At 39.6% G+C, this 25,750-nt stretch overlaps 1 protein-coding gene across 1 annotated transcript in view; it reads right to left on the bottom strand.

Annotated features, from left to right (window-relative positions):
* LOC110154019 (membrane-associated guanylate kinase, WW and PDZ domain-containing protein 3-like) overlaps positions 1-25,750 on the bottom strand; it is a 367,298-nt gene that overhangs the window by 47,140 nt on the left and 294,408 nt on the right. The window contains 3 exon segments of the mRNA XM_055165821.1: positions 9,110-9,216; positions 21,592-21,649; positions 23,699-23,778. Coding sequence (XP_055021796.1) covers positions 9,110-9,216; positions 21,592-21,649; positions 23,699-23,778 — 245 coding nt within the window.

Below are 25,750 nucleotides of genomic sequence, written 5' to 3'. Positions count from 1 at the left end.
AACTCTGCTAATTAACGTCCAAAAAGCACGTATAAATCAAACGTAAACTAGCTCAAAAACAACTATGATAAAACGCTTCAAATAAACATCGCTGGTTCCACCATATTCCCGATAGAATTTTATGGGAAACACTGCTAGACTGTAAGCCAACGGTAGTACGAGCTGTGCGCCTCTGAAAGGGCCTGTGCCAGTTCCCACAGTGAAATATGAGGGGCTATCAATCTCATTAAGCTGCAGCTCTGAGCCCTCCCCCTTTTTACTCCAACACTACTCGCGATGTGTCATGGGAGAGTCATTTGCATAATTGGGCCGCTGCAGGCAGACGAATGCCACAGCACCGGAGGGAGAAAAGATCATGCCAACTATAATTAACATGTTAGTTTTAGAACAGTGAATTAAAGAGCTTATAGGAGTAGTGACAATTGAACATAACCTTCTGTAAATCAATGGAGTAAACAGCCTATGGACACGCGGTATGGGATTCTCTTATGCATTACTCTTTAAATACACGCTGTCACATTACACTGAGCGTCTTTTGTAGCGTTCTGTTCATTTAAGACGATGTATTATTGGATTTTGTCTCATAGATTTGGTATAGAAGTGGACCAAATGATACTTTACATTGAAATCTCATTATTAATGTTTTTTAAAATGTATAATAAATAGGCTCTAAATCTCAATGTGTGTATTTTCTTACAGCTCTGTGACTACAAATTCCCTCTTCACACCCTGTCAAGCTCCTTGTCAACACGACGTCTTTATATGGAGACTGTAAAAGCCACAGTGATGGACGGGAGCTAGAGAGGACGGCAGGGGGCCGGGCCAGGCCGGGGCAAGAGAGGAGGACGGGAGCAAAAGAGGAGGTCAGGAGCAAGGCAGGGGCGAGGGAAGAGGGCAAGCGGAGGAGAGGAGGGCAGAAGCGAGAGAGGAGGGCCAAGGAGCAGGGCAGGGGCAAGGGAAGAGGGCAAGAGGAGGAGAAGGAGGGCAGGAGCAAGAGACAAGAACAGAAGCAAAAGAGGAGAGCAGGAGCAGGGTCGGACAAGAGAGGAGGGCAGGGGCAAGAGAGAAGGGTAGGAGCAGGGCAAGGTTAAGGGATGAGGGCAGGAGCAAGAGTGAAGAACAGGAACAAGAGAGGAGACGGGGCAACAGAGGAGGCAGGAGAAGGGCAGGGGCAAGAGCAAGAGAGAAGGGTAGGAGACGGGCAGGGGCAAGAGATGAGGGCAGGAGCAAGAGAGAAGAGTAGGGGTGGGGCAGGGGCAAGAGAGAAGAGCAGGAGCAAGGGAGGAGCAAGAGAGGAGGCAGGAGAAGGGCAGGAGGAAGAGAGAGGGCAGGAAAAGGGCAGGGGCAAGAGAGGAAAGCAGAGGCAAGGCAGGAGCAAGAGAGGAGGGCAGGAGCAAAAGAGGAGGGCAGGAGCAAAAGAGGAGGGCAGGAGCAGGGCTGAAACAATAGAGTGGGGCAGGAACAAGAGAGGAGGGCAAAAGCAGGGGCAGCAGAGGAGGGCAAGATAGGAGGGCAGGAGCAAGAGAGCAAGGCAGGAGCAAGAGAGGAGGGCAGGAGCAGGGGCCAAAAAGGAGAGCAAGAGAAGGGCAGGAGCAAAAGAAGAGGGCACAAGCAGGGGCAGGAGAGGAGGGCAGGGGCAGGGCAGAAGCAAGGCAGGAACAACAGAGTGGGGCTGGAACAAGAGCAGAGGGCAGGAGCAGGGGCTAGAGAGGAGGAGCAGGGCAGGAACAGGAGAGGAGGGCAGGAGTTGGAGCAGAGGAGGGGGGCGCTCACCCAAAGTCCTGTTTACATACTTCAGATTAAGCCGCAGACAGAGGAGAGGCCATGTTTTCTCTGAGGGAGACGTGATAATAGGAAATGTCAGGCAGCACCGTCAGTGTGTAATTACGTCCGAGTAAAATGGCATGTTTTTTTTTTTCCCTTCACTATGCCTCCGTGAGGGTGAAACATGTCAGCAAGAATTGATTTTTAAATTTGATGGATGTTACACTAGAGCTTAAGGTCCATAGTTAGTACAGCAGTAAACTAATGGAGAGTTTAGGAAGCTACTTCAAATAGTCAGATTAAAATATGGAACAGTTATGATCCTGCAGTTACAGAAGTTACAGCTCCTTTGTTTTATTATCTTGGCAAATATTAAAGCTCCTATATTACGCAAAATTTACTCTTAAGCCATGCTAAAATGTTGTTACCTTCTCAAAAACAGACCCAGAGTTGTTATTATTAGTCTGTCTGCATCCACAAAGCGCACAATGCTCTGTTACATCTTTTCCTACCTTTTACTTTTCATTCAGTAGAGATGCGCAATTTCCAGAGCTGGAATTATACAAATTATTATAGTGAAAGGGTACGCCTGTATTATGTTATTTTCTTCGTCACATCTCTGACATGTTAGTGCCGTACGAACCATCTCGCACATGGAGGACTTCAGGGACCAACTTCCTGCTGGTGCCCAGAGTCAGGACCAAACTTTTCTCTATTTTATGATGAGTATTTATGATTCGATTTCTTTGCTTTGTGATTGTAATGCCTTTTTTATTCTGTAAAGCTCTTTGAATTACTTTGTGTACATATTGTGCTATACAAATACACTTGCCTTGCCTTCACGAACAGACCTGGAGTTGAGTTTTGTTTCATTCACACGTTTAGCACACAAATCCTGCATATTTAATTAAGCTGAGTTCTTCTCGCAAACGCAAAACACTCTTTTCCATCATGTGGTACTACAGGAAGTGCTCCACTGTGTTTTTAAACTCCATGCACGTCCACTAGAATCATTTAGATCATTTCAGTGGAACAGGTGGAAAGGGGAACAGAGCATTTTAAGCTTTGGAGATGTAGCTTTGGAGACTAATAAGACAGGAATACTCAAATGAGAGTGAATGAAACAAAACACAACTCCGCGTATGTATTTGAGGAGGTAACAGCTTTATAACATTTAGCACTTACACTGGGACCTGTGTAATTTGGGTATATAGATTTATTGGGGTCTAATTGTGAATGTATTATTTTTCACTGCTGGTGATTGGTGATTGGGGCAGTGCCTTAACTTGCATAAGGGAAGCAGAAGGGGCTGTCCTTACACCTGGGGAAGGTCTGAGGGACTGAAACGTTGTACCAATAAAAGAAAAATCAAGAGTGTGCGGGAGTTTTTCTTTCAAAACAGCTAGGTGCCTCTCCTCCAACATACCTGCCGCCCAGTCAGGTGTGCAGAGTCTACACAGAAACTAGTGATATGGGACCTAGAATGAGGCACTTGGAGTAAATCCACAACCAGTGATTTGAACTTGTGATCCTTTTGCTAAGAGATGAGAGAACTAACCATGAATCTAATCAAATTGAAGTACATGAATATTAGAGATGCAACGATATTCGATATAATATCAAATCATTCGATACTGGTCTCATGATTCGATACACATGTTTGGTCAATATGCACGTGTCCCTCCATGCGCTCTGTGTTGACATTTATTTTAGTGCACAGGAAAACAGTTATCGCAGCGTCCTCCTCAGATGCAGCAGGAAAACAGCTCCATAGGGACTTACAGCTGAAATATTCTAACAGATGTGGGTTTTATCTTTCATTCACTTTGTATTTTACGTTGATAGACCCAGGACTGACAAATATATTAACTTTTAAATACTTTAGAATTGCTTTTGGCTTCGACTTTAATCAAATGTGCTCGTATACGCACCAGTGACTCACGATTTACGCAGTCTTTTTCTCAGACTATCTCATAAGTTTTAGTCAGAAAACGGCCTGTTGACACATTTCTGTTTTGTCAGTGTCCTTGTCTGGTTTTAAAATGGACCATGAGACCGGAATAAAGATGATGATGATGATGATCTATGTAATATAACAGTTTTAGTGTTCATAAAGAGGATGGGAGAGCGCAGTGTGTCACAGACCGTAGCAGGGGAGTATGGGAGGAGCTACGTACTGTCTCGCTGCTGGAGGAGGCAGAACAGCACCGACTCAGGCGTGAGACATGCGAACCCAGTGAGAGGACTCAGGAGAAAACTATCAAATCATCATCCAAAAAGTAAAAGTCTGATAGTGTAACTCCCCCTGAAGAGTAGACTGGCTATCTCATAAAATATAAAATAGCCCGAGAAAGCGCTGTTCTTATTTTCACTGAATAAAAACACTGTGAATCATTGAACCAAATGGACTAAAACCCTTCAAACTATAACTCTGCAGAACTTTATATAGTGCATGTATTATTTCATTATATTATACCTCATTAGCAGAAAAAAATGAGATGAGATTTTGTTTTTGTGTCTTAAAACGTATCAAGCTCGAATCGATATCGTGACCCGTGTATTGAGATCCATACTGAATCGTGGGAAAACCGCATCGTTGCATCCCTAATGAATACATTTTACAACACTATGGGGGCGTGAATGTATGTCCGCTTCTCTTTGGTGCGCTCTGTGCTGTTGTGTGAGAGGTCGGGGCTTGTCAAAACACAACACTGGCAGTCATTAGTTTTCATTAACAAGCCCTGGTTATGAGCTCGGGGGGGAGAGAGGAGATGGAGAGATGGAGTAGAGATGGAGGAGAGGTGGAGAGGGGACAGAGCCAATATGAGCCTAGCACCGCAGAGAGAAGTGGAATCCAATCAAGTGTGTGAAATACGCAGGCGAGACTCTGCAGTAATGTGGCCATGTTTGAATGCGTAGAGTTATAATGGCTCTTCATTCACATGTGTTAAGGACGTGCAGCTATAAAGGCTTTTCCCATTGGTGTTATCGTCCACTACTGACCGCACAAACAAAACACAACAAACAACCTGATTATGTTCACAATGTACTGCAAATACTGCGCCTTAACTGCTCAAAACACTCCACTTTGCATTATAAACTTCATGCTCCATTCTAAGATAACAGTGATACTATTTTTTTTCACAAGAGCCACATTGGAAGAGCGAAATCAAGAGGAGAGCCACTTATACCCAACATACGCCAGCATAGCAAGTCACCTTTGCAAATGTGCATTCCTACATCCCACAAAAAAGAAACACAGCCAATATATTTTTAATTAAAACCATATTTACCTTAATACTGGGATGAGCGGAAACTGGCATGCATTATTACTCTTGCTAATCTGCATAAATAAACTCAACTTTACAACATATAAACCATTACCACTATAGAGCCACATCAGCCCGTTTGACATTATAATGTGTTTAATGCAGCCTTGACACTTTTGATTACGTTTTAAAGAAGCAAAACTTTTAGCACATCTCTATTTAACACTCATTTCACTCAGCTTTATTTATGCTGGTCCCTTTATTTAGATGATTTTAATTACGAGCATGGACTACTTTTTAAAATGTGGGTCAGGCAGCGGGTCAGGTACAATATATTACATTTTTTAATTTTTTTTTTGCTGTTTGGGGTGGGTTAGTTGAAAACGTTGGTCGGGTACAGGTCGTTTATACATGGACCCGCGCGTCACTGGTTGCTGGTGTCCTGGTGACCCCTTTAGGAAACGCCATTAATTAAGCCTTGATTTATACTTGGTGTAATGCAGATGTTTGTGTTGTAATATTCACTATGTTTATCTAGCACATTTGAAAACATATTGGCTGTGCTACTATTTTTTGGTATAAGCTTGCGAGGCACCAATTAAAGCTTGGCGAGCCACATGTGACTCATGAGAATCACAATGAGCATCCCTGTACTACATAGTCACACTTACTGATGCTTGTGTAATTATTAAGTGTCTAGCCCAAAAGCACAACAACAGTAAGGGCATCCAAGTAAGAGTTTGTGCACCAACCAGTGTTAATAGGCTACTGTTTTTACCAACCAAACTTTCATTTTAAAATGTAAACATGGCTGAAATGAACTTGTCAAGAGGCATAGCCCAAAGACAAATGATATGTAATTATATCATTGTGTTATAATCAAAATGGTGCAAAAAAATGTTTGTGAAGGCCTGTGAAGTATCCATCAAAGTCTATGTATGAGTTATAATTTATTATTATTGCTTTGCCTGGAATGCTCCACAGCATGATTTTAAACTCAGACGCAGGCGCCATCAGGTCAAGTTACACATCAGATCTGTGGAAAGCTGAGCCAGTTCACAGTAAGAATGTATTTTCTTTGCACTAAAAACATGATTCTACTTAACTAAATCCAAGATAGATACATTTAACCCCTACAGCATCTCCATAGAAACAAGCAGATGAGCAGTAAAGTTAGACTATTTATCATCCACACGTTTAACACACAATTCCTGCATATTTAAGATGAGTTCTTATCTTAAACAATAAACACTCTGCTCCACCTTGTGATGTCATGTAGTAATACGGAAAGTGCTCTGCGTTTTTAAACTCCATACACCTTCACTAAAATAATTTGAATCATTCCAGCCTTGGAATTGGCAATCTCTACTGAAGAAAAGGTAAAAGGTTAAGATGCTGAAAACTACCAATTATGACATCATAAGGTGGAACAAAGCATTTTGAGCTTTGGAGATGTAGGCAGCCTAAGAACAAACGATTACTCAAAAATGTGAAACAAATGAAACAAAACACAACTTTCTAATATGGCTAAAGGTTCACAAGAGAAAATTCTGTGTAATGTAGGACTTTAAACCAGATAAGTATGCAAATTTCTCTAATATCTCCAACATGCATAATTCCTGCTCATAACATCTTTCTTTTAAGATTTTGAAGCATGTGTGTGATGTGAAACACAGAGGACAAAATACTTGATCAAAAACATAACCAAATAACAAAACAATTGGATTTGAGGTCCCTTGGGTCTGAGCCTCATCTTTCTCCTTCAATACCTCTCCTCTAACACGTCTTTGAACTGTTCTGATCCGGAGCAAAGCTTTTTAATACGGACCCCGGCGCCCTCCCTTTTTATATGTACTTGTCAAAATGAATTCCCCCCATCCCACCCCCCAGTCGTGCCGTGTGGGCCTGGATCCATTATTCAAATTGGAAATCGTTGCTTCAGAGGCTATGGGCAGTTTATCAGAGACCTGTCAACTATCTGACCATCTTCTACCCTGACAGCCCCCATCAAGGAAATGATAGAAGTGCATTACTATGGGGCACCACAGCTAATATCTCAAAGCCCAAAAGCAGATGGAGCTATGGAGCTGGTCATTTAAGTGTGATTTATTTATGAACTGCTGTGTGAAAAAATGTTATGTTGCTATTTAATCTATTTAATGATTTAAACTAATGTCATTATAAACATGGCAGCAGCACCGCATGGAAATTCACCAAAAGTATTAATTCATGGTTTTCAGATTTCTGTTTTAGCTGACATTTTGAGGAATTTTCATTATTCAAAATATATAATAATTGGATATTAATGGTTATAACAATCTAAAAACTATAGAAAAGTCAAAGTTCAGATTGAATTTAATGTAAAGGTAGTATATTACGCAAATTGCCTCTCGTAAGCTTGAAGCCAGGGGTCTACCAGTAGCTCTCCACCCCTTCCAAGTGGCTTGCCAAGGGATTTCTGAACATCTTTGCCTTAATAAGGGAATTCTGAATTATACATATTGTGCTGAATAAGTAAAATCTGATCAATTAAATGCCTTTTACCATTGTACATGTATCATTTTCATTCCTAACTTTGTAATGGTTTTGTTTAGAGATGTAACAATAACTGAAATATCCTGATATCGTATCGTCAGAGTTCTCCCAATAATATCGTGGACCATCACAGTATATTCAAATACAAGTCTCTTTGCTTAAATTAATAGTTATGGTGCAGCAATAGCTAAAAAAAGTTCTTAGATTAGTCTTAGTTCTTTAGATTAAGTCTTGTCAAGGCATTTTAAGAGGAAAAAGTAGCATACTCACAATTTTGTTTGCTAACCTCCACAAATATCACAATAAATATCGTACCGTGAGATGTATATTGTGAAAATATCATACTGAGAGATTTGGATATTGTTACAACTCTAATCGTGAGCCTCTCCACCATACCGTGAGCTTTCCCACAATATCAAAATAAATATCGTACCTTATCATATCGTATCGTGAGGTTCATACCGTGACAATATTGTATCATGAGACTTGGATATTGTTACACCCTAATTTTTTTTTTTTTTATAGGCATCTAACTGCACCTCATCTAAGACTTGCCATGGCTCTTATACGTATATACTCACTTTGTTATGACTAGTGGCTCTCTGGTATTTTTGTTTTGTACAGGTAGCTCGCCGGAGGAAAAAGAAAAAATGTCAGAATGCTGTTACCTAGTCAAAACCAAACCTTGAGTTGTGTTTTGTTTCATTCACACAATTTTGAATCCTTTTTTATGAGCCTGTCTACATTTCCAAAGCTCAAAATGCTCTGTTCCACCCTGTGATGCCATGTAGTGATAGTTTTCAAGTTAACAGCGACCTTTTGCTTTTAGTTCAGTCGAGATCGGCAATTCCAGAGCTGAAATCATAGGCGTATGGAGTTCAAAAAACAAGTGGAGCACTTTCTGTATTACCACATGGGATCACAAGTTGGTGCAGAGTCTTTTCTGTTTGAGAGAAGAACTCAATTTAAATATGCAGAGTTGGAGTTTTAAACATGTGTGAATAAAACAATAAAAACTCCAGGTATGTTTGTGATGGAAACAACATTATAACAGCTCAGAATGTAACGTAATATGAAAGATGAGACTGCTAGTGACAATAAGCCTCCCTCCATCAAAACGACTGATGCTTACTGTTGTTTAAAAAAAAAACAACACTAGTAAAACAAAAACAAAATTATGCAAAACCTTTCCAAAATAGTCTTAGCGTGGTTTGGATTACAATCAGCAGCATTACAAGATATTATGAAAGAAACTACACGCTATTGCATAAAAAAATAAATAAAATTGCAGTATCAAAATTGGTAGCAACTATCAAACCTTTTTCCTAGTATCAAAATAAAGTTTTACTGTTGTGATCCCTCATAAACATATAAAAGTCTCTACTCGTCAAATCAAATAGAGGTAGAAAGCGGTTTTATACTCCAAAAATTATATGAGATGAAATGATTCAAATCAAAATTATAGTCTCAGCAAATTCAATGGAAAACACTGATCATACAAACCGGAGTTGAAATAATATGCAGGTCTGGTTGGTCATTACCTGGCTGTGCAGCGGCCAATGGCACCATCCCTGTAGGTGTATCTCCACTCGTCTTCCTCTTGGCCTCCATCACTGGGTTTTCAAACTGAGTCTTCTGGTTTATGTGGCTGCATAAAAAACAACAAAAATAACATTATACACATTTTTTAATGAACTGTTACAAATGGACAAGTGTATTTCATTTCAGCATTCGTGTTTACATGTTTATCAGTCAATGGCGCATGTACTGTCCTGATACGATCTGTGCTGAGGATGCAAACTTGTGATTTGAATATGAGGGCTGGGACACTTGTAAAGGTACTTTTTATGGCATATGTCACTTAAAGAAGACGTTTTGTGCTTGACCCTGGCTGTGTAGTGTATATTCTGTGTATATTCTGTGTATATTCTGCGACACCAGTGAAGTATTGTGTTAGAGTTTGCACATTTAAACCTCAATATTCATTTAAAGTGAAGTAATAAAAGAAACATGTCTGATGACTTCCATATTAGAAAACACGGTACCCAACGGGAGCTGACGTCACGTAAATATCATCAACAGACAACAAAGAGTCTATGGATATCCTGCTAGTGAGTAGATGTAACAATATCCAAAAGATCGTGATATTGTCTGGTCAAAGTTCTCACAGTAATATCATAGACCATCAAAATATATCAAATTACAAGTCTCTTTGCTTAAATTAAGAGTTATGGTGCAGCAATAGCTGAAAAAAGACAGAGGGAACTACATAGACCATGATCCTTTGCTCCATTTCAGTGTAGGCTACAAGAAAAAAAATAACAGTTCTAAGCACTTTTAAGTCTAACTTCTTTGGATTAAGTCTTGTCGAAGCATTTAAGAGGAAAAAGTAACATATTCACAGTTTTGTTAGCCTCCAAAAAATATCACAATAAATATCGTACTGTGAGATGCATATTGTGAAAATATCGTACCGAGAGATTTGGATATTGTTACATCCCTAATCGTGAGCCTCCCCACCATATCGTGAGCTTTCCCACGATATTGCAATAAATATCGTACCTTGAGCTTCATACTGTGATGATTTTGTGAGACTTGGATATCATTACACCCCTACTAGTGAGCCTCGGATGATTAAAAAAAAAAAGTTTACCAAAATGACTATGCCAAATCCTGTGCATATCACCAATTAAGAAAGTAAAATTGGAGAACAAAGTACAGAGCAGTGGGTGCAATAAAAACAGGTTGATCTACAATATGGCATCTTGAGAATAAATTATTAAAGATGATTCAAACATGCACAAATCACTCCACATACAACTTTGAAAGGGTAAATGAGAAAGAGAGACTGCTATAAGGTGGTTAAAAGCTCTGAAAAGTCAAATTTGCATAATGTCTATTTAAGTAATAGTTGCATTGTCATTGTAATAGTTGAGTACCATTTGAATTCTACCTTGAATAAGAACATTAGAAAATGAAATATTTACACGAGTAAGTCAATTTATAAAATTATAATACTTAGTACTTAATAATAGTAGCACATGACATTGCATTGTACTAGTAACAATACAGGTAATAACCACACGCAGTTGTCAGAGTGTGAATATTAATAGAACCAGGCCTGCTTGTAATTTCTTGCATCTGCAGTGAATATTATTCCCAATATACAAATAACAAGTTCACTTTTACTTTAAATTCAAAATGTGCAGCAACAGCATCAGTAGAAGTACTTGCAGTAGTAATAATAGGGGTAAATTGGAGTACTATTACCAGCAGTAAATACACTATATGACTTTGTATACAGTAGTTATTAGGGATGGGCATTCGATGAAATTTTCTTAATCGATCGTCGGAAGTTTTTATATTAAAATGATCATCATTATTATTACTATCTGCACTACTAATCTGCATAAATAAATTCAACTTTACGACATATAAACATAACGACTCTAGAGCCACATCAATCCGTTTGAGATTATAATGTGTTTAATTCAGTTTTGTGCAACTCTCACAGAAACGAAACTTAAAACCGCATCGCTAACATAAAACTACAGCTCTTGTGCGCTGATGCGGTCAATTTCTGTCGGATTAAAAGACATGATTCAGTGGAATACAGGTTAGTGTGACCATATTTGCGTTTGTCAAAACCAGGACACCGTACGGGGGGTGGGAGGTGGGGACTCGTCATCGACATTGCGCGACTCTCACCTGGCAAAGCTTTTTCCCACTGGAGACCGAAACATATGTTCCTGCTTTATACACTGTGCACATGGCCTCACACTTGTCCCGAACGCAACGGAAAGCATGGAATTTCTTGTACAAGTCATCGTTAAATACACATTTGTGCTTCGGTACGTTGCAGACTGACCGACTCTTTGTGTCTGCTCGCTCCTTCTGAGTGCAGAGAGACACATGTACGTGACCTGTTTGGTCACGCTACACACAGCAACCTACATTAGGTTTGTCGATTAAAATTAACGTAATCGATGAAATTCTTGATCAATTATTGATTAATCGATTAATCATGCCCATCCCTAGTAGTTATTTTTTGAATCGGCCTTTGAAAAACTATTACTTAGATTATTTCAGTGTTGAGCCTATGCATCACTCTATCCCGATAAAAGGATCTACAGTATATCTTCTAAATGACTCATAATCTGTCTGTGTAATGATGCACATAATAATAGCTCTATAATCTGAGTATAGGCCTGGCCCCTGCTCAAACCTCAGTCTAACATACACACAGCGAGTGGGTTTAGGGGGACGTCAGGGAGAAGCTTGGACTCAGATCAATCTCAAAACAATTGAATGATTCAGCGGTCGCACCTGGCCAGTCACACTGCACACTGCAAAAAAGATGACATCTAAAAATGATGATCGAAAATGATTTGAATTTGAAGTTGAGATACATTTAGATACACTTACTGTCAAAATGTGGTATTTTCAAAAGGTAGACAACAAAATTAGAAAAGCAAAAATCATATCTGTAGGGTTGACTCAAGAATCTCAAGTGTTCTTATCAACTAAATACTGTCAACATAAAGCTTTGGCACCTATGGTCTTACTCACAGTGAAAAGAGTAAACCAAACTTTTTCTAAGTGTACTGTTAAAGGGCCCATATTCCGCTATATTCTGAACTATGTTATGTTGTTTCCTTATCAAAAACATACGTGAAGTTCTGTTTTGTTTAATTCACACATGTTAAACACACAAATCCTGCTTATTTAGACTGAATTATTCTCTCAAACATAAAACACTCTGTTCCACCTAGTAATTTCATACAGAAGTACTCCACTTTGTATTTAAAATCTATGTATCTTCACTAGAATCATTTCAATGATTTCAGCCCTGGAATTGCTAATATCTAATGAACAAAAGGTAAAATGAGCTGTTAACTTGAAAACTACCATGCCATGACATCACAAGGCAGAACAGAGAATTTTGATCTTAGGAGATGTGGACAAACCAATACTAACTAATTACTCAAACGTGTGAATGAAACAAAACACAACTCCAGGTCTGTTTTTGAGGAGGTAACAAGATTCTAACATGACTAAGGCCCTGTCCACACTAGTACGTATTCGAGTTGTTTTCGTTGCAGATGCAGTCTTCGTCCACCCTAATCTAATTGAAAACGGCTCCAGAGACGGAACAATCTGGCGGCGCCAGCTCCCATGAATTCATCAGAGTACGAATCTGATTCGGCACTGGGTGGACGCCTGAAAACGTTGACACTCTGATGTAGGTCTATGGGCCGTGAAGTAATTCACCGCCAAAACGCTAAGAGGCTAGAATATATTCATATATACAGTCTATGCGTATGACCTGCAGATGTATAATCTCTGAAAAGTTTAACATGAACCGTCTCCAAAGTGATAGAAGCACAGAATAGACTCATAATCAGCTGAACACCCCTCTGTCACAGAAAAAACACATATATTCCACTGAGTCGTGTCCTTCAGTCCGACAGAAGCTGACCACATCAGCGCACAATAGCGAGCTGTTTTTTGAGCGCTCAGTTTATGCAAATTAGCCATGCAGTTTTAAGTTTTGTTTCTGTAAAACGTAAAAACATATGCTCAAAGCTATGTGGATAAGGAAGGACTGCGGACACAGAAATCACTTGTCATTTCTAATACGGTGACAGGGTGATACGGTGATACACGTTTCGTTTCAGTGTAAACGGGGTCTTAAAGCTCACAGGAGTCAACTTTGTGTAATATGGGACCTTTAAACTGTAAAATATAGAAGAAGATCGATTTCTGCTCAAAAGTTCTGTCATTATGTCCTTTGGCAAGATACGTTAACAAACATTGCCTAATATGAATCCGATAAGTGCATGTTTTTATTTTAATAGTTTAATAGTTTTATTTGTGGTAGTCAGAGGACAGATGACACAGATTGGCAGCCTTGCTTCATCCAGTCTGTCCCAGGGCAGCTGTGGCTATAATAGTATCTTACCACCAACAGCAAGTATGGAGTGAGTAAATAAAACAATGTAAAGCACTTTGGGAGTCTTAAAAAGAGCTATAAAAAAAACAAAACAGTACATTCTTAGTATAATGGAAAAGTTTGTTCAGTAAATGTCTCTGCTAAATCACAGAAGTCATGCTGTGTCACTTTACAAAATACATTTAATTTTGTTTTGTTGTTTTGCAGTGCACCTATTAAGACACAGGAAGCCAGCTAGTGTCTGTGTAATTATCTTTAAGTGTTATAAATCCTCTTCATGTCAACACACAGACAAACAAATGCCCCGATGCCTCTTTTGTGAGTGCGCCCCCTGCTGAGCTTGTGATGCTAGTGCCAAAAAGTGCTCCCTCTGCGTGTGACTCATGCTCTGTGTCCCCCCACATTCTCTCCGCTCAGATAAACATTCCCACTGTCTCATTTCCTTTTCTTTCATTTTCGAGTTGCTGTTTTAGGACTGAACGGTTTTGGAAAAAGATGCAATTTCTCTGTCAAATCTTGAGATCGTAATTAGGGATGCAACAATACTGGTACGGGAAATTGGCGCCAATATTGAAATTTTTGATTGATGTGTTATCGGTTCCAAGATATCGCTTCGGTCGATATCTGATTTTGATATAAATTGGTGTAATAAGACGATTTACTCATCAATGTTGGCCCAAAACACAAAACAATTATTGAACTTGTATTTTTTTCAAAGCTGTTCTGTAGTGACTTCAGCTCCCTATATACAAATAACAAATATACTTTTATTTTATTTTTTTAATGAAAATGTGTTTATTTTGAAGTAGAAGTAGTAGAAGCAGCAGTAGTAGCATTAGTAGTAGAAGTAAAAGTGTTAGATGTAAAACTAGTAGTAATAAAAGTAGAAGAAGTAGTACCAGAAGCAGTAGTAATTAAAGTACTATTATTGGCAGTAAATAAACTTTTATATTATTTCATATGCAGTATTTATTTCTTGAATCAAGCTTCGACTAACTAGTACTTAGATCATTTTAGTACTGAGTCTACGCATCACTATATCCTGACTAGTATCGGTTGATATCGGGTAGTTAAAGTATCGGCATCAGTATCGGAATAGAAAAAGCTGGAACAGTGCGTCTCTAATTGAAATATACTTATAAAGGTGCACTGTTTTAGTTTTCTGGTGGAGGGTCTGTCACCTGCTTGTCTCAGTTGAGATGTTATTGGCATTAAACACATCTATCTCCATGGAGACCAGCAGGTTACGTCATAAGGCCACTTTACAGGTAAGATCTATGGCTAGGCGAGTCAACGTTTTTCAAGGTATTTTTGAGTAATAAAAAGTCTGAAATGAAATAAGGACAATGTTAAACTGTTGGAACACTCAAATCAGCCGGAGACAGATGTCACACTCTCCACCACAAAAGTTCCATAGTGCATCTTTAGGTCAAGATTCTTATTATGTTATTTTTCATTGTTGGTGTGAATATGGTGCATGTACATCTTGTCTGTTTTTAATAGGGAAAAAAACTAAAACAAAACTGTTCAAAACTTCCTCAGCACATCACCCCTGTCTGTCCCCGTGCTCTACGAAACGTCTCCCACAGAAAGAGCCTCTGTCCTGTCTGTATCATGTCAGTGTCTTGTAGGATTTCAGCAGATTTCAGGCTCTCACGGGGGCGGGGCTAGTTCTGTTAATCAGGTATGAGTGGATGTTCGGCTACTGAAGTATGAGACGTTTCTTCTCGTCATTTACACATACGGGTAAGACGTATCGACCTCACTAATGTTCATTTAGCAGCATAAGTAATTTTATCACAGGGCGATTAACTATTTGAGTGTAGAAACTTCATGTTAACCCAAGATCCATGTGTGAACCGCACAGACAGCGGCGCTTTCTGCACTCAGGCTGCACATATCTGCTGTGTTATAAAACCATAGACCGTATATATATATGAATGGACAATGTGCCAATCAAAGAATCCGTCCATATATTCGCAGCATCATTTTATTAGCTGCAGGGTTCAAAGTGTGAGAAAAAAGTAATGACTTATAGTCCGGAATTTACGGTTTACTGAAAATTAGTTTTGGAGATATGCAAAAGTCCAATGTCCAGTTTATTGTCTGTAATAAAAACTAACCAAAAAGAGCTGATTGAAAAACTAATTTGCAGAACACTTTTTACAACAGGAGTTAGTACATTTTTGATGGGATGATAAAATATCCTCTGAACATCACAATAATCCCCATTCGTTTTTATACATACAATACAATAGAATACAATACGAACCTCAGGGGATATTTAGCTCTATAGGATCTGCGACGGACATTATAGATCTTATGTAAATTAAATGGAGCATTATTTGCAGCCATTTAAAAACTGTGAGTTTGATTCATTACCAAGTCCCTGCACTACGCCTGTGTGTGGAGAAAAGGGGAAATAATAAGGTTATGTAGCACACTGTCACTTTCAGGAATTCGTTTTTAACAAGAGAGAAAAGAGAGGGAGAGGGAGGAAGGCAGGGAGTGAGGGAGACAAGAAAGGAAGAAAGAGAAAATGGAAAAAGAGACAGGGAATGAGAGAAAAAAAAAGGGATAGGGGTGAGAAAGATGATGAGGGGAGAAGAGAGAGGGAGAGACCGAGAAAAAAAATCAGAAATGCGATGAGAGAAAAAGAGATTAAAGAGAATGAGAGAGGGGGTTTGAGGGAAAGAGAGAGCAAGAGGAAGGGAGATGATGTGTGAGGGATTGAGAGAGAGAGAGTAAGAATAAGAAAAAGGGACTGAGGGGAAAAAAAGAGAGGAAAAAAGAGTGACGGAGCGTGGGAGTAGTGATATAGTGAGGGGAGAGGAGAGAAAGAGCAGGAGGACGAGAGGGATAGAAGGGAAAAGACAGAGACAAAGACAGAAATAAAGAAACGGGAAGAGAGAGAGTGAGGGAGGTGAGACAGAAAGATAGATAGATAAATAAATAAACAGATAGATACATAGATAGACAGACAGATACACAGATAGATAAATAGAAAGAGAAAGAGAATTTTGCAGCCTCCCCTCAACCCTCTTACATAAGCTCTCAGTGGTTCTCGCTCCTCCGCAGGTCTGTCCTCACTAATGGGACAAACTCACACTTTGGGTCAGTGTTTACGCGTCAGATCTGGACAGTCTCGCGCCCTCATTTTACTTCCTGTTTTATAACAAAGAACAGAGAGATGGGAGCGTCTGGGCTGATGATAACTGGTCTAACAGCGTGGGAAAGTAGGAGATGCCCCATTAGCAAAAACACATTTAGAGCAGTGTAAATATCCACGCTATTAAAGCAGGTTCAATCATTAACAGGTTCGAATGGGACTATTGTTCGGAATCTAGGGCAAAAATTCCCTGGTGTTTTTTTTTTTTTTTTACACAATTGCCAGTTGTCTGAAGCTTGAGATGAAGGTAATTTTTTCTTTTGATTTCAAATCTCTACTTTAACCCCTTATGAAGAAGGTGCAATCCTGTATAAGCAATTGCATCATTTATTTTGGGTAAAAAATATACAAAAATCATATCAGGTTACATAATTGTATTAATGAAAAATGGGAAAATCCAAAATAAAGCAATAACATCTCACAGGTCACGATACGATACATATCTCGATACAGTGCACTTTCGATTCGATATGATATATTTCAAATCGATTCGGTACGGTTCAATAAAAAATAAAGGCTAAATGATGGCTGTGATACTAAAAGTCTTTGTTAAACCATTTCTTGTGCAAAGTTCATATGAAACACAAACATTTTAATCATCAAAACAGTAAAAATGTCTAATGTGTCGCATAAATGAGCTTCCTTTCACTCCACAAGCAACAAAACTGTAGCTCTGTAACAAAATAATTTTGTAAAACACACCTAAAAATACTCTTGGTGATATAGCGATACAGAAGCCCATGATATCGATACTATATCATCAATTAAACAATACGATATATCGATATGCCGATATTTTTGCACACCCCTAGTACTGGCGTTCATTCCCCAGCAGAGGCCGATATTTTATTTGAGTCATCCGGTTGCCTAAATACACACACACACACACAAAAAGCATAAAGATGATCACTATAGCTCTGCAGTCGTCCCTCACTATAACGCGGTTCACCATTCGCGGTCTCACTGTTTCGCAGATTTTTTTGTGTGCAATTTTACAAGCATTATGTTCCTTCTCCTGCGTCCTGATTGGCTAAGGAACCCATTGTAGTCCACTGTCAATCAATCTCCTTCATGCTGTGTCTCCTGCACAGTACAGAATGCGTTCAGTTTGTTAAATTTACATAAATGTTCGATCTCTAGGAGTGCGATTCTGAAGTGCTGTATGTTTGCAAGTTTTTTCCCTGACAAAACCCACAATGTCGACAAAACGTTCTGCACCGACAAAGGCTCCTGCGGTGGCACCCAAAAGACAGAGGAAGATGCTAACCATCGCACAAAAAGTTGGACTTCTAGACATGCTGAAGGAAAGTAAGAAGCACTGTAGCAGAGTCCTGCACCGGGATTGGGTACGGGCAAATATTTGCTGAAACGGGTGGGTTTTAAACTTCGGGAATTTTAATGGGCAGGTATGTGATTACACACGGGCGGGTCAGGACTAAATCAGGACTAAACCAGGACTAAACTAGGTCTAAAACCAAGCTGACTACTTTGCGGATTTCACCTGTCGTGGGTTATTTTTAGAACGTGACCCCCGCGATAAACGAGGGAACACTGTATATGAACACTTGAGTCCAAAGATGGTGCTGCAAAAATGTGACTACACAGTTCAGTCATCCAGTTTGTGGCAAAACGAGGTTGTCAATGAGTTTGTACTAAATTCAAATTTGATAATTTGGAGAAGATGACCTAAATCGGCCCTCCATATCAGCCCAAAACTATAGGCAGAGCTCATCAGCCAGGTTTCTCTGGATTCTAAACATTCGGCATCGGCCATAGAAAAACCCATGTTGGTCCATTTCAAATCATCATCCATGGAGACAGTTAATCAATCAATCAAATAATATGTCTAAAAATCTGTATCAGTGAAATAAAATGCAAACATCCATTAAACTTGAGCCTGAAAACAGCACAAATGTAGATTGATGAAAATGATGTAAGTTCAAATCGCGGTCACAAAAGTCTTGGGCAAATGAAGCATGAAGCCACTATGAGAAAATGACATTGTACAAGGCCAGGTAACCACAACGTTACACTCTCGCTCAGGTCTGCAGCAAAATGGCCTCTACGGGAGATGCAAACATCAACAATTGTGCTCAAATTGCTGTTTTCAAAGTACAAATGTTGCAGAATACAAAGTAAGTATAATATTATTGAATGGTGGATAACCTCCCACATAGTAAGACTTGAGGATTCTATAGAGAACTGTCAATCATCTATCAGCTTTGGGCATTTTTACATATTCTTATATACGGGACACAGCTAACGAAGTCGATTCTAGTTAGAAGTTGGGGTTTGTTTCATGAAAATGTAATTAAAATACTGACTTTTTCACCTGTAAACAAGAAAAATTCAACATATATTTACATATCCATTATGTCTAGTCATAGCACGACACAACAACATTCACTGCAAAAAAAAATCTATCTATGTCGTTTAAGTAATTTCAACTTTTGTAACTGAGGCTACATCCACACGACAACGCTTTTTTGTGGTTTGAAAAAAATTTGCGTCCACACAGGTGTCAGATCAATAAATATTACCGTCCAGATGACAACGGAGCACCGAGTGAAAATGATGTAATACATATGATAAAAATTTTTTATAATGCATATCTCATCACAGTTTTTTTTTTGTTTTTTTTTACTTTAAGGGAATTTAGCCTATTTTAGATGTACCCCAGAAAAAAATCTTTAGCCATAAGATTTGAATGAGAATTATTAGAATAAGTTGGTTTCAAAATCCAACAGTTTAATTACCCGTGTGTAATCTTTGTTATTGATCCGTGTGCGTAATCTGCCTGGTGCGTGTTGTCAGCATGGGTGACGAAAGTGGCTCCATAGGCTACACCTGTAACATTTTGACAACAATCTTGCATCGGAGGACAGGGTCATGATGTCATCGTTTTCCAAAAGCTGCGATGCTCCACATGACATCGCAATGCCGACGTTCTCAGATTTCCACTCCACTCTGGAATCCCTTTTCAAAAAACACCCGAAAACGCTGGCTCCGTGTGGATGAAAGGACAAAACTAATTAAAACTTCACCATTTCGACCAAAAAACGTCGTGTGGACACCACCTGAATCCTGAGTACTTTTGGCTAGTTCAAGTGTATTTAGTTTGTAAGTCTAGATGATGTATTTTTAATGCAGACCTATACTGCAAAATGGACTTTTCAGACCTTTAAACCCGTTCTAGTTGTTTCCCCTCGGCATTTACTAATCCAGAGTTGTATTTGGAGTGATTCATGCATGTTTTAGTATTTTATTTTCAAGATATATTACAGATTGAATCCCATTTTCACCATCACTGGCAAACACCCACTCCAAATTTATTTTCTTAATTGGTACTACACGTACGATTTGTCAACATCGTGTAGTCATTTTGGTACAGTCAAAAAAAAAAAATCTGCTGCTTGCTTGTTGTGATGATGACGTTTGTTTGTCGAAAATGAGATGGTGAGACATCTCAAGGGGCTTATCCTCCTCCACACGAATACAATTGAAAACATTTCAAAACGTCAGCTCCCGTTGGGCACCGCAGTTTTCTAAAGCAGCAGATTTGTTTCTTTCACTAATTTGTTTAAAATGAATATTGCGATTTAAAATATGCATCCATGGTTGTCAAAGATTGTAACTAAATAGTAAACACAAGCACAATAGGTCTTCTTTAAGCAAAATAACAGGTCTTAACAGTAATATTTCATATCTTAGCTGACCAAATTAAATTTAAATTTCTTATTAAACAAACAAGTATTTACTAGGGATGTAACAATAACCGAAATATCGTGATATCATATCCTCGAAAAGTCTCATAATAATATAATGGGCTGTCACAATATATTGAATTACAAGTTCCTTTGCTTATATGCATGGTTTTATAGTAGCAGCTTATAAACATAGGGAACTACATACCCCATGATTAATTTCAGTGCAAACAACAGGAAAAAAATATGGTTTTTAATTGAATTCTTGGGATTGGGACGCAAATAATTCACACCAAAATCTTATCAAGGTATTTTAAAAACAGAAACGTGTCCTTTTCAAAATATCGCAACAAATATCGTACCGTGAGATTCATATCATGACAATATCATACCAAGAGATTTGGATATCGTTACGTCTCTAGTATTTACCATTTACCAAAAGATTTATACTCTGAATTCAAGGTATTTTAATGTGAGAAATTACCGTATTTTCCGGGCTATTAGGCGCGCTCTTAAGCCTCCAACCCCATCAAAAAACAACTGCGCGCCCCACAATCCAGAGCGCCCTGGATTGTGGGGCGCCCAAATCCACTCGGGTGTCCCAGCACGACTTCAGTAAACTACAAAGCTCCACCCGCAGCGCACGCAAACATGCACGGAGCAGACAGCGACCTCACAGCGAAAAACACCCACAGCCACACTCATCACTCCATGCAGACGAGGAATGAAACAGAGGACCGAACCGAAAAAACTAGTGCAATGTGCCACTTCTAGACACAACTGAACAACTGAGTCACTGCGAACACGCCGACAATCCGTTGGTCCCAGACAGCACCCTCCCTACACGCCACAACTGAACAATGCCCAGAGTCACCGTGAACGCGCCAAACAAAGTCCCACTGACCCATCCAACTGTTGGGTTTCGTTTAAAGTCCAGAGTGGTTTATTTGTGAAAAAAGTTTGAAAATAGACCAGTTAATGACAGTTCGTCTTATTATATAATCCAGAGCGCCTAATAGCCCGGAAAATACGGTATTCTTTTTGGCAGTGTGAAAAGCTTGCTCTGAATTGATATTAGGATTGTGTGACTGGATTGCTAAACCATTATATCCTCTATACATAAATGTGTAATGCATGGATTTTCCTCTGCTGTTTAAAGCTACATGTAGCTTCAGGCCTAATGTCAGCTTTACTCACTCCACGTAGTAGGTTCCGTACTGAGGGTCTTCAATTCTCTCCCAGCCGTAGGGCAGCTCTGGAGGGGAAAAAGAGAAGAGAGTTAGAATGCTATAAGACACATTTTTGACACTACAGATTTGTACAGATTAAAGATGTAGACAGACTAATAATAAAAAATGACTCACACATCCCCAGGCATATTTTTGATGGAGAAATGGCATTATAACAAAACTCACAACAGTCAGTTTTGTAATATATCACCTTTAACTCTTTCCCCCATAAAGACTACATTTGATGACCCTCCCTTGTTTCCTTAATGATGTCTTTTGACCCCTCCGCTGTATCACTAAAGACGTGATTTGTGTGATAGGTGGGGGCCACTACAACCCATACATACTAATATATGTATGAGTTGTTCCAAGCAGGTGTCCAAGGGGGAAAGAGTTAAGGATTAGGTTATATTTAGCACCAGCATTTTTCATTACTCGTTGCTACATCATTCATTAGAAAAAGAGTGATATTTCCTTTTTATCTATCCTTGACTATTGAAGCACAAAAAATACTGACGCTGTGAGATCCCTGCTGGCCTTCCTATACACAACAATCTCCTCTATCTAAAGTGGCATCCTCCCAGCATGCACCATCACACCTGGAGGGCCCTTTTATTTGTCACTATCAGTTTGGGGCTTAACACTCAGTTTAGGAGGAGGGCAGTGGACAAAGCAAGTGCTGAGTCTGTGCAGAGCATTGTGGGTAAAATAACATGCTTTCACTCCAAACATATTGAGTTTCCAATGTCGTGTGACCGAACCACGCAGCGCTGGGCAGGAAAATTGCCTTTTGAGAAATGGTGCAGTGAAGAGAGACAGTCTATGTGCTATGTGATAAAGGCCATTGGAATGCCATCTGTTCAGCAGCGCCCCCTTCAGAGAGGAGGAGGAGGAGGAGGAGGATCACGGGTATAAAACTGAATCACAGCTGGGGTAAAAGCGAAAGTGTGCATTGGAGATAGTATGAGTTAGGAGACAGACTGAAAGCTGTTGTAAATGTAGGTCCATTTAAACATTTTAGCTTTGTCCATCACTGGGATCCTGAGTCTAAACAGAACTTTTAAATGGTAGTTCCTGTGAGTATCTTTTTAATAAACTCTGATACTGACTATTAGTATTAGTTGTGAATGCAGATGTTTGCAATTTTTTGTATGAGAAGATGCACTTTTCTGGCAAAGGGTACCATCTGCTTGTTTCCATGGAGATGTTACTGCTTTGCCTGGAATGTTCCACGGTATTCCTCAAATATCCCTATAAACAAAACATTCATTTGTACAGTAAGTGGGGTCGCCTCTCCACAGATCTGACCTGGAACTTGGCCTGGTAACGTCACCTGCTGGGCTCCACTGCGATAGTTATGTTTAATCCCACAGTGTGAAACATTCAAGGCTAAGCAATAAAATTAAAGCCACTTGAGGCGATGATGGCGTTTAACCGGGTGCACACGCCTCTGTCATGAGACCACCCCGGCATGTTATTGCCCCTTCCCACAGATCCTCCATCAGAAAAATTGCACTGTGCACCTTTGAATGTTTTTTTAGTAAACATTAAACTTTGCACCCCTGCTGGCCAATGTGAAAAATTCCCCATGTCTCTAATCTATTTTCTTTGCTTCTTAGTCATTTGTCATATGCTTTAGAGCAGATTATATTCAGGCCGAGATCACGCATTAGTGATTCAACTTTCAGCACAACCAGACAAAGCATGTGTGTGTAAGATTTTTAAAAATATATTTCTTTGGGGAGTCTTTGCACTCTGCTATGCCAATGGCGAAAAATGCCCTATGTCCATTTTTTTTTTTTTTTGTAGTCATGCATAGAATTTAATCCCCAAATTTGCTACAAATCATTCATTTGCCTTTGCCAAACTTTGTTTGCCCCCACTCTCATAGGGGTACACTTCTACAGGCAGGTCACTTCGGGCACTGTTATAATGCCCTTTTGATCAAAGTCCCATACCCGGTTTGGGGAACTTTTCGTTCATGTCCTGGGAGTGAAAAATGCTATACCCTACAGAGAGAGAGAGAGAGAAAAAGAAGAAACCGGCTGATATATGACAGTAGTTTTTGTCCTTACCTCCTTCGTCGCACTTCTCGGGGGGCTTGGCTTTCCGTGCGAGCCGAGGGTCCAGCCATGTGGTGGTCTTACTGTTGTGACTGAAACACACACACAGAAGAGGAATGGCTTTAGGCTCTGCACCATTTTAAAAGCAAACCATTTACCAGTGAGTGATTCAGCAATTATCAAGGGGACTTATTACTCAGAAGCAGTTTCACCAGCTGCACTGCAAAACTGACCTGAATACACAGTTTGGACTAAAGTGGTGAATGGGGTGTGCTCAAGTGTTGAACCAGCAAACATTTGGATAAAAGGCAAACACTGAGCTTATGACTTTACTGCCACTCCTAATGGATCAATGTAGAGTCATTTAAAACTTGTGAAGGTAAGACTCACAATGGTAAACAAGTTAATGCATTTGTTTATGATGATTAATGTATGGCTTTATCATGACGTCAAACATTAATGCCATAAGTGTTATACTTTAAACTATAGTTGTATCTGACACGTGTGGATTATCATTTTATATTTTATTCACGGTAGGGAGTGGCTGATTTATTTATTCTTGTTCCAAATGACTAAGCAATGCTATAATTTTCCCTCTGCATTTGACCCATCCTTCAATGTGTCTGGGGCGCTTCATCAGGAGCAGACTGGACTCAGCTCTGTGATCTTGTTGCTAGTCTGGGTCAGGATTACCTGCCAGCCACCAAGCTGATCTGGAAGAATGATTACTCAAAAATACAGGAAGAACTTTGTTAAAGGTGCATTGTGTTTTGGTAGCCTGATTCATCAGCCAGTTTCCCTTCGTAGAAACCGTCTGACCTCGCAGCATTAGAATTACAGTAGGCAGGTACTTTTTTTATATAACCAATCGCTGCTATTTGGTCGTGACGTATGTAATGCGCCGCTAACAGGGCTAACTGGTATATTAAGCTTTTCCCAAATCCCATAGGAAGAAGGGCAATAACGTCTTTCCCCTTGATAAATTCACTAAACATTCTCTTTGTTCCGGCTTTAAATCCTCGATCTCGGGAATCGTTGCCAACATAGAATGTATGGCTCTTTGCTGATTGGCTGGTGCCCGAACTCGCACTTCTGGGGTTTTTGAGAACCATCTAGTGTATTCTGATTCCTGACCTAGTCTCTGGAGAAAAATTTAATTGAGCGGAGGCACTAGGTGGCGTCAGCCTGGCTAGTGTTTTGGTGGAGGGTCCATCAAATGTTTTTCTCTATGGAGATATTATTGCTTTGTCTGGAATGTTTCACAGTATGGCATTAAACTTTTCTATCTTCATGAAGATCAAACCAGACCAAGTCACAGGTCAGATCTGTGGAGACGACCCCACTCACAGACCCCACAGAGAGCTTGTTTTTCTAGGTATTTTCGAGCTATAAAACCACATGTAACTGAATAAATGTAAGGCAGAGCTGTTTAATGTCATACTGTGGAACATTCTAGGCAGAGCAATGACATACTGTGCACCTTTAGTAATGATGCAGAACCATTATAATATGGTTAAACTCTCAAAAGCTGTTTAGGAATGTCTCCTTTGAACTTAAATATATTCTAGATACTATTTTGACAGCGTGCAAAAACATGCCGACGGTCATTTCTTACTTCTCTTGGGATCGCACAGTTTTCAAATCTTAACAATGCTCACAGCGGCCTTTTAGGAGCGACTAGGAACCAAGTGGAGAGAATAGGACACAAACGAGGAATAAATAGCAGGAAAAATAGAGTAGAAATGAGCCAAACCCTGAGCGCGCACAGAGGTCAGGGTGGTAAGCTCCATTTAGCCTGCTGTTTTTCACCGCCTGGCAGAATGAGCTATTGATTTAGCAGCACCGCGACGCTTGCGCTACACTAACGGAGTACACAATATGAGCCCACCAGACTGCAACATCAAACACAGGGGAAATTAAAAGAAAAAATGTAATCACGGACAACCCAGAGAGCCATAGACTAAAGCCCTGAGGCAGAAAACAAGTCCACAAGTGCAACAGCAAATGTCCTGAAGTGTTTGAACTTAAAGGTGGCTGCAGTTCAAATATAGGTCTGAGGGGTTA

This window comes from Boleophthalmus pectinirostris, unplaced genomic scaffold (genome assembly GCF_026225935.1).
Source record: "Boleophthalmus pectinirostris isolate CB_2022bp ecotype Guang Dong unplaced genomic scaffold, ASM2622593v1 HiC_scaffold_8, whole genome shotgun sequence".
Classification (NCBI taxonomy): domain Eukaryota; kingdom Metazoa; phylum Chordata; class Actinopteri; order Gobiiformes; family Gobiidae; genus Boleophthalmus; species Boleophthalmus pectinirostris.
The sequence above is the reverse complement of the archived record's forward strand: the minus strand, read 5'-3'. Positions and strand labels throughout refer to the sequence as shown.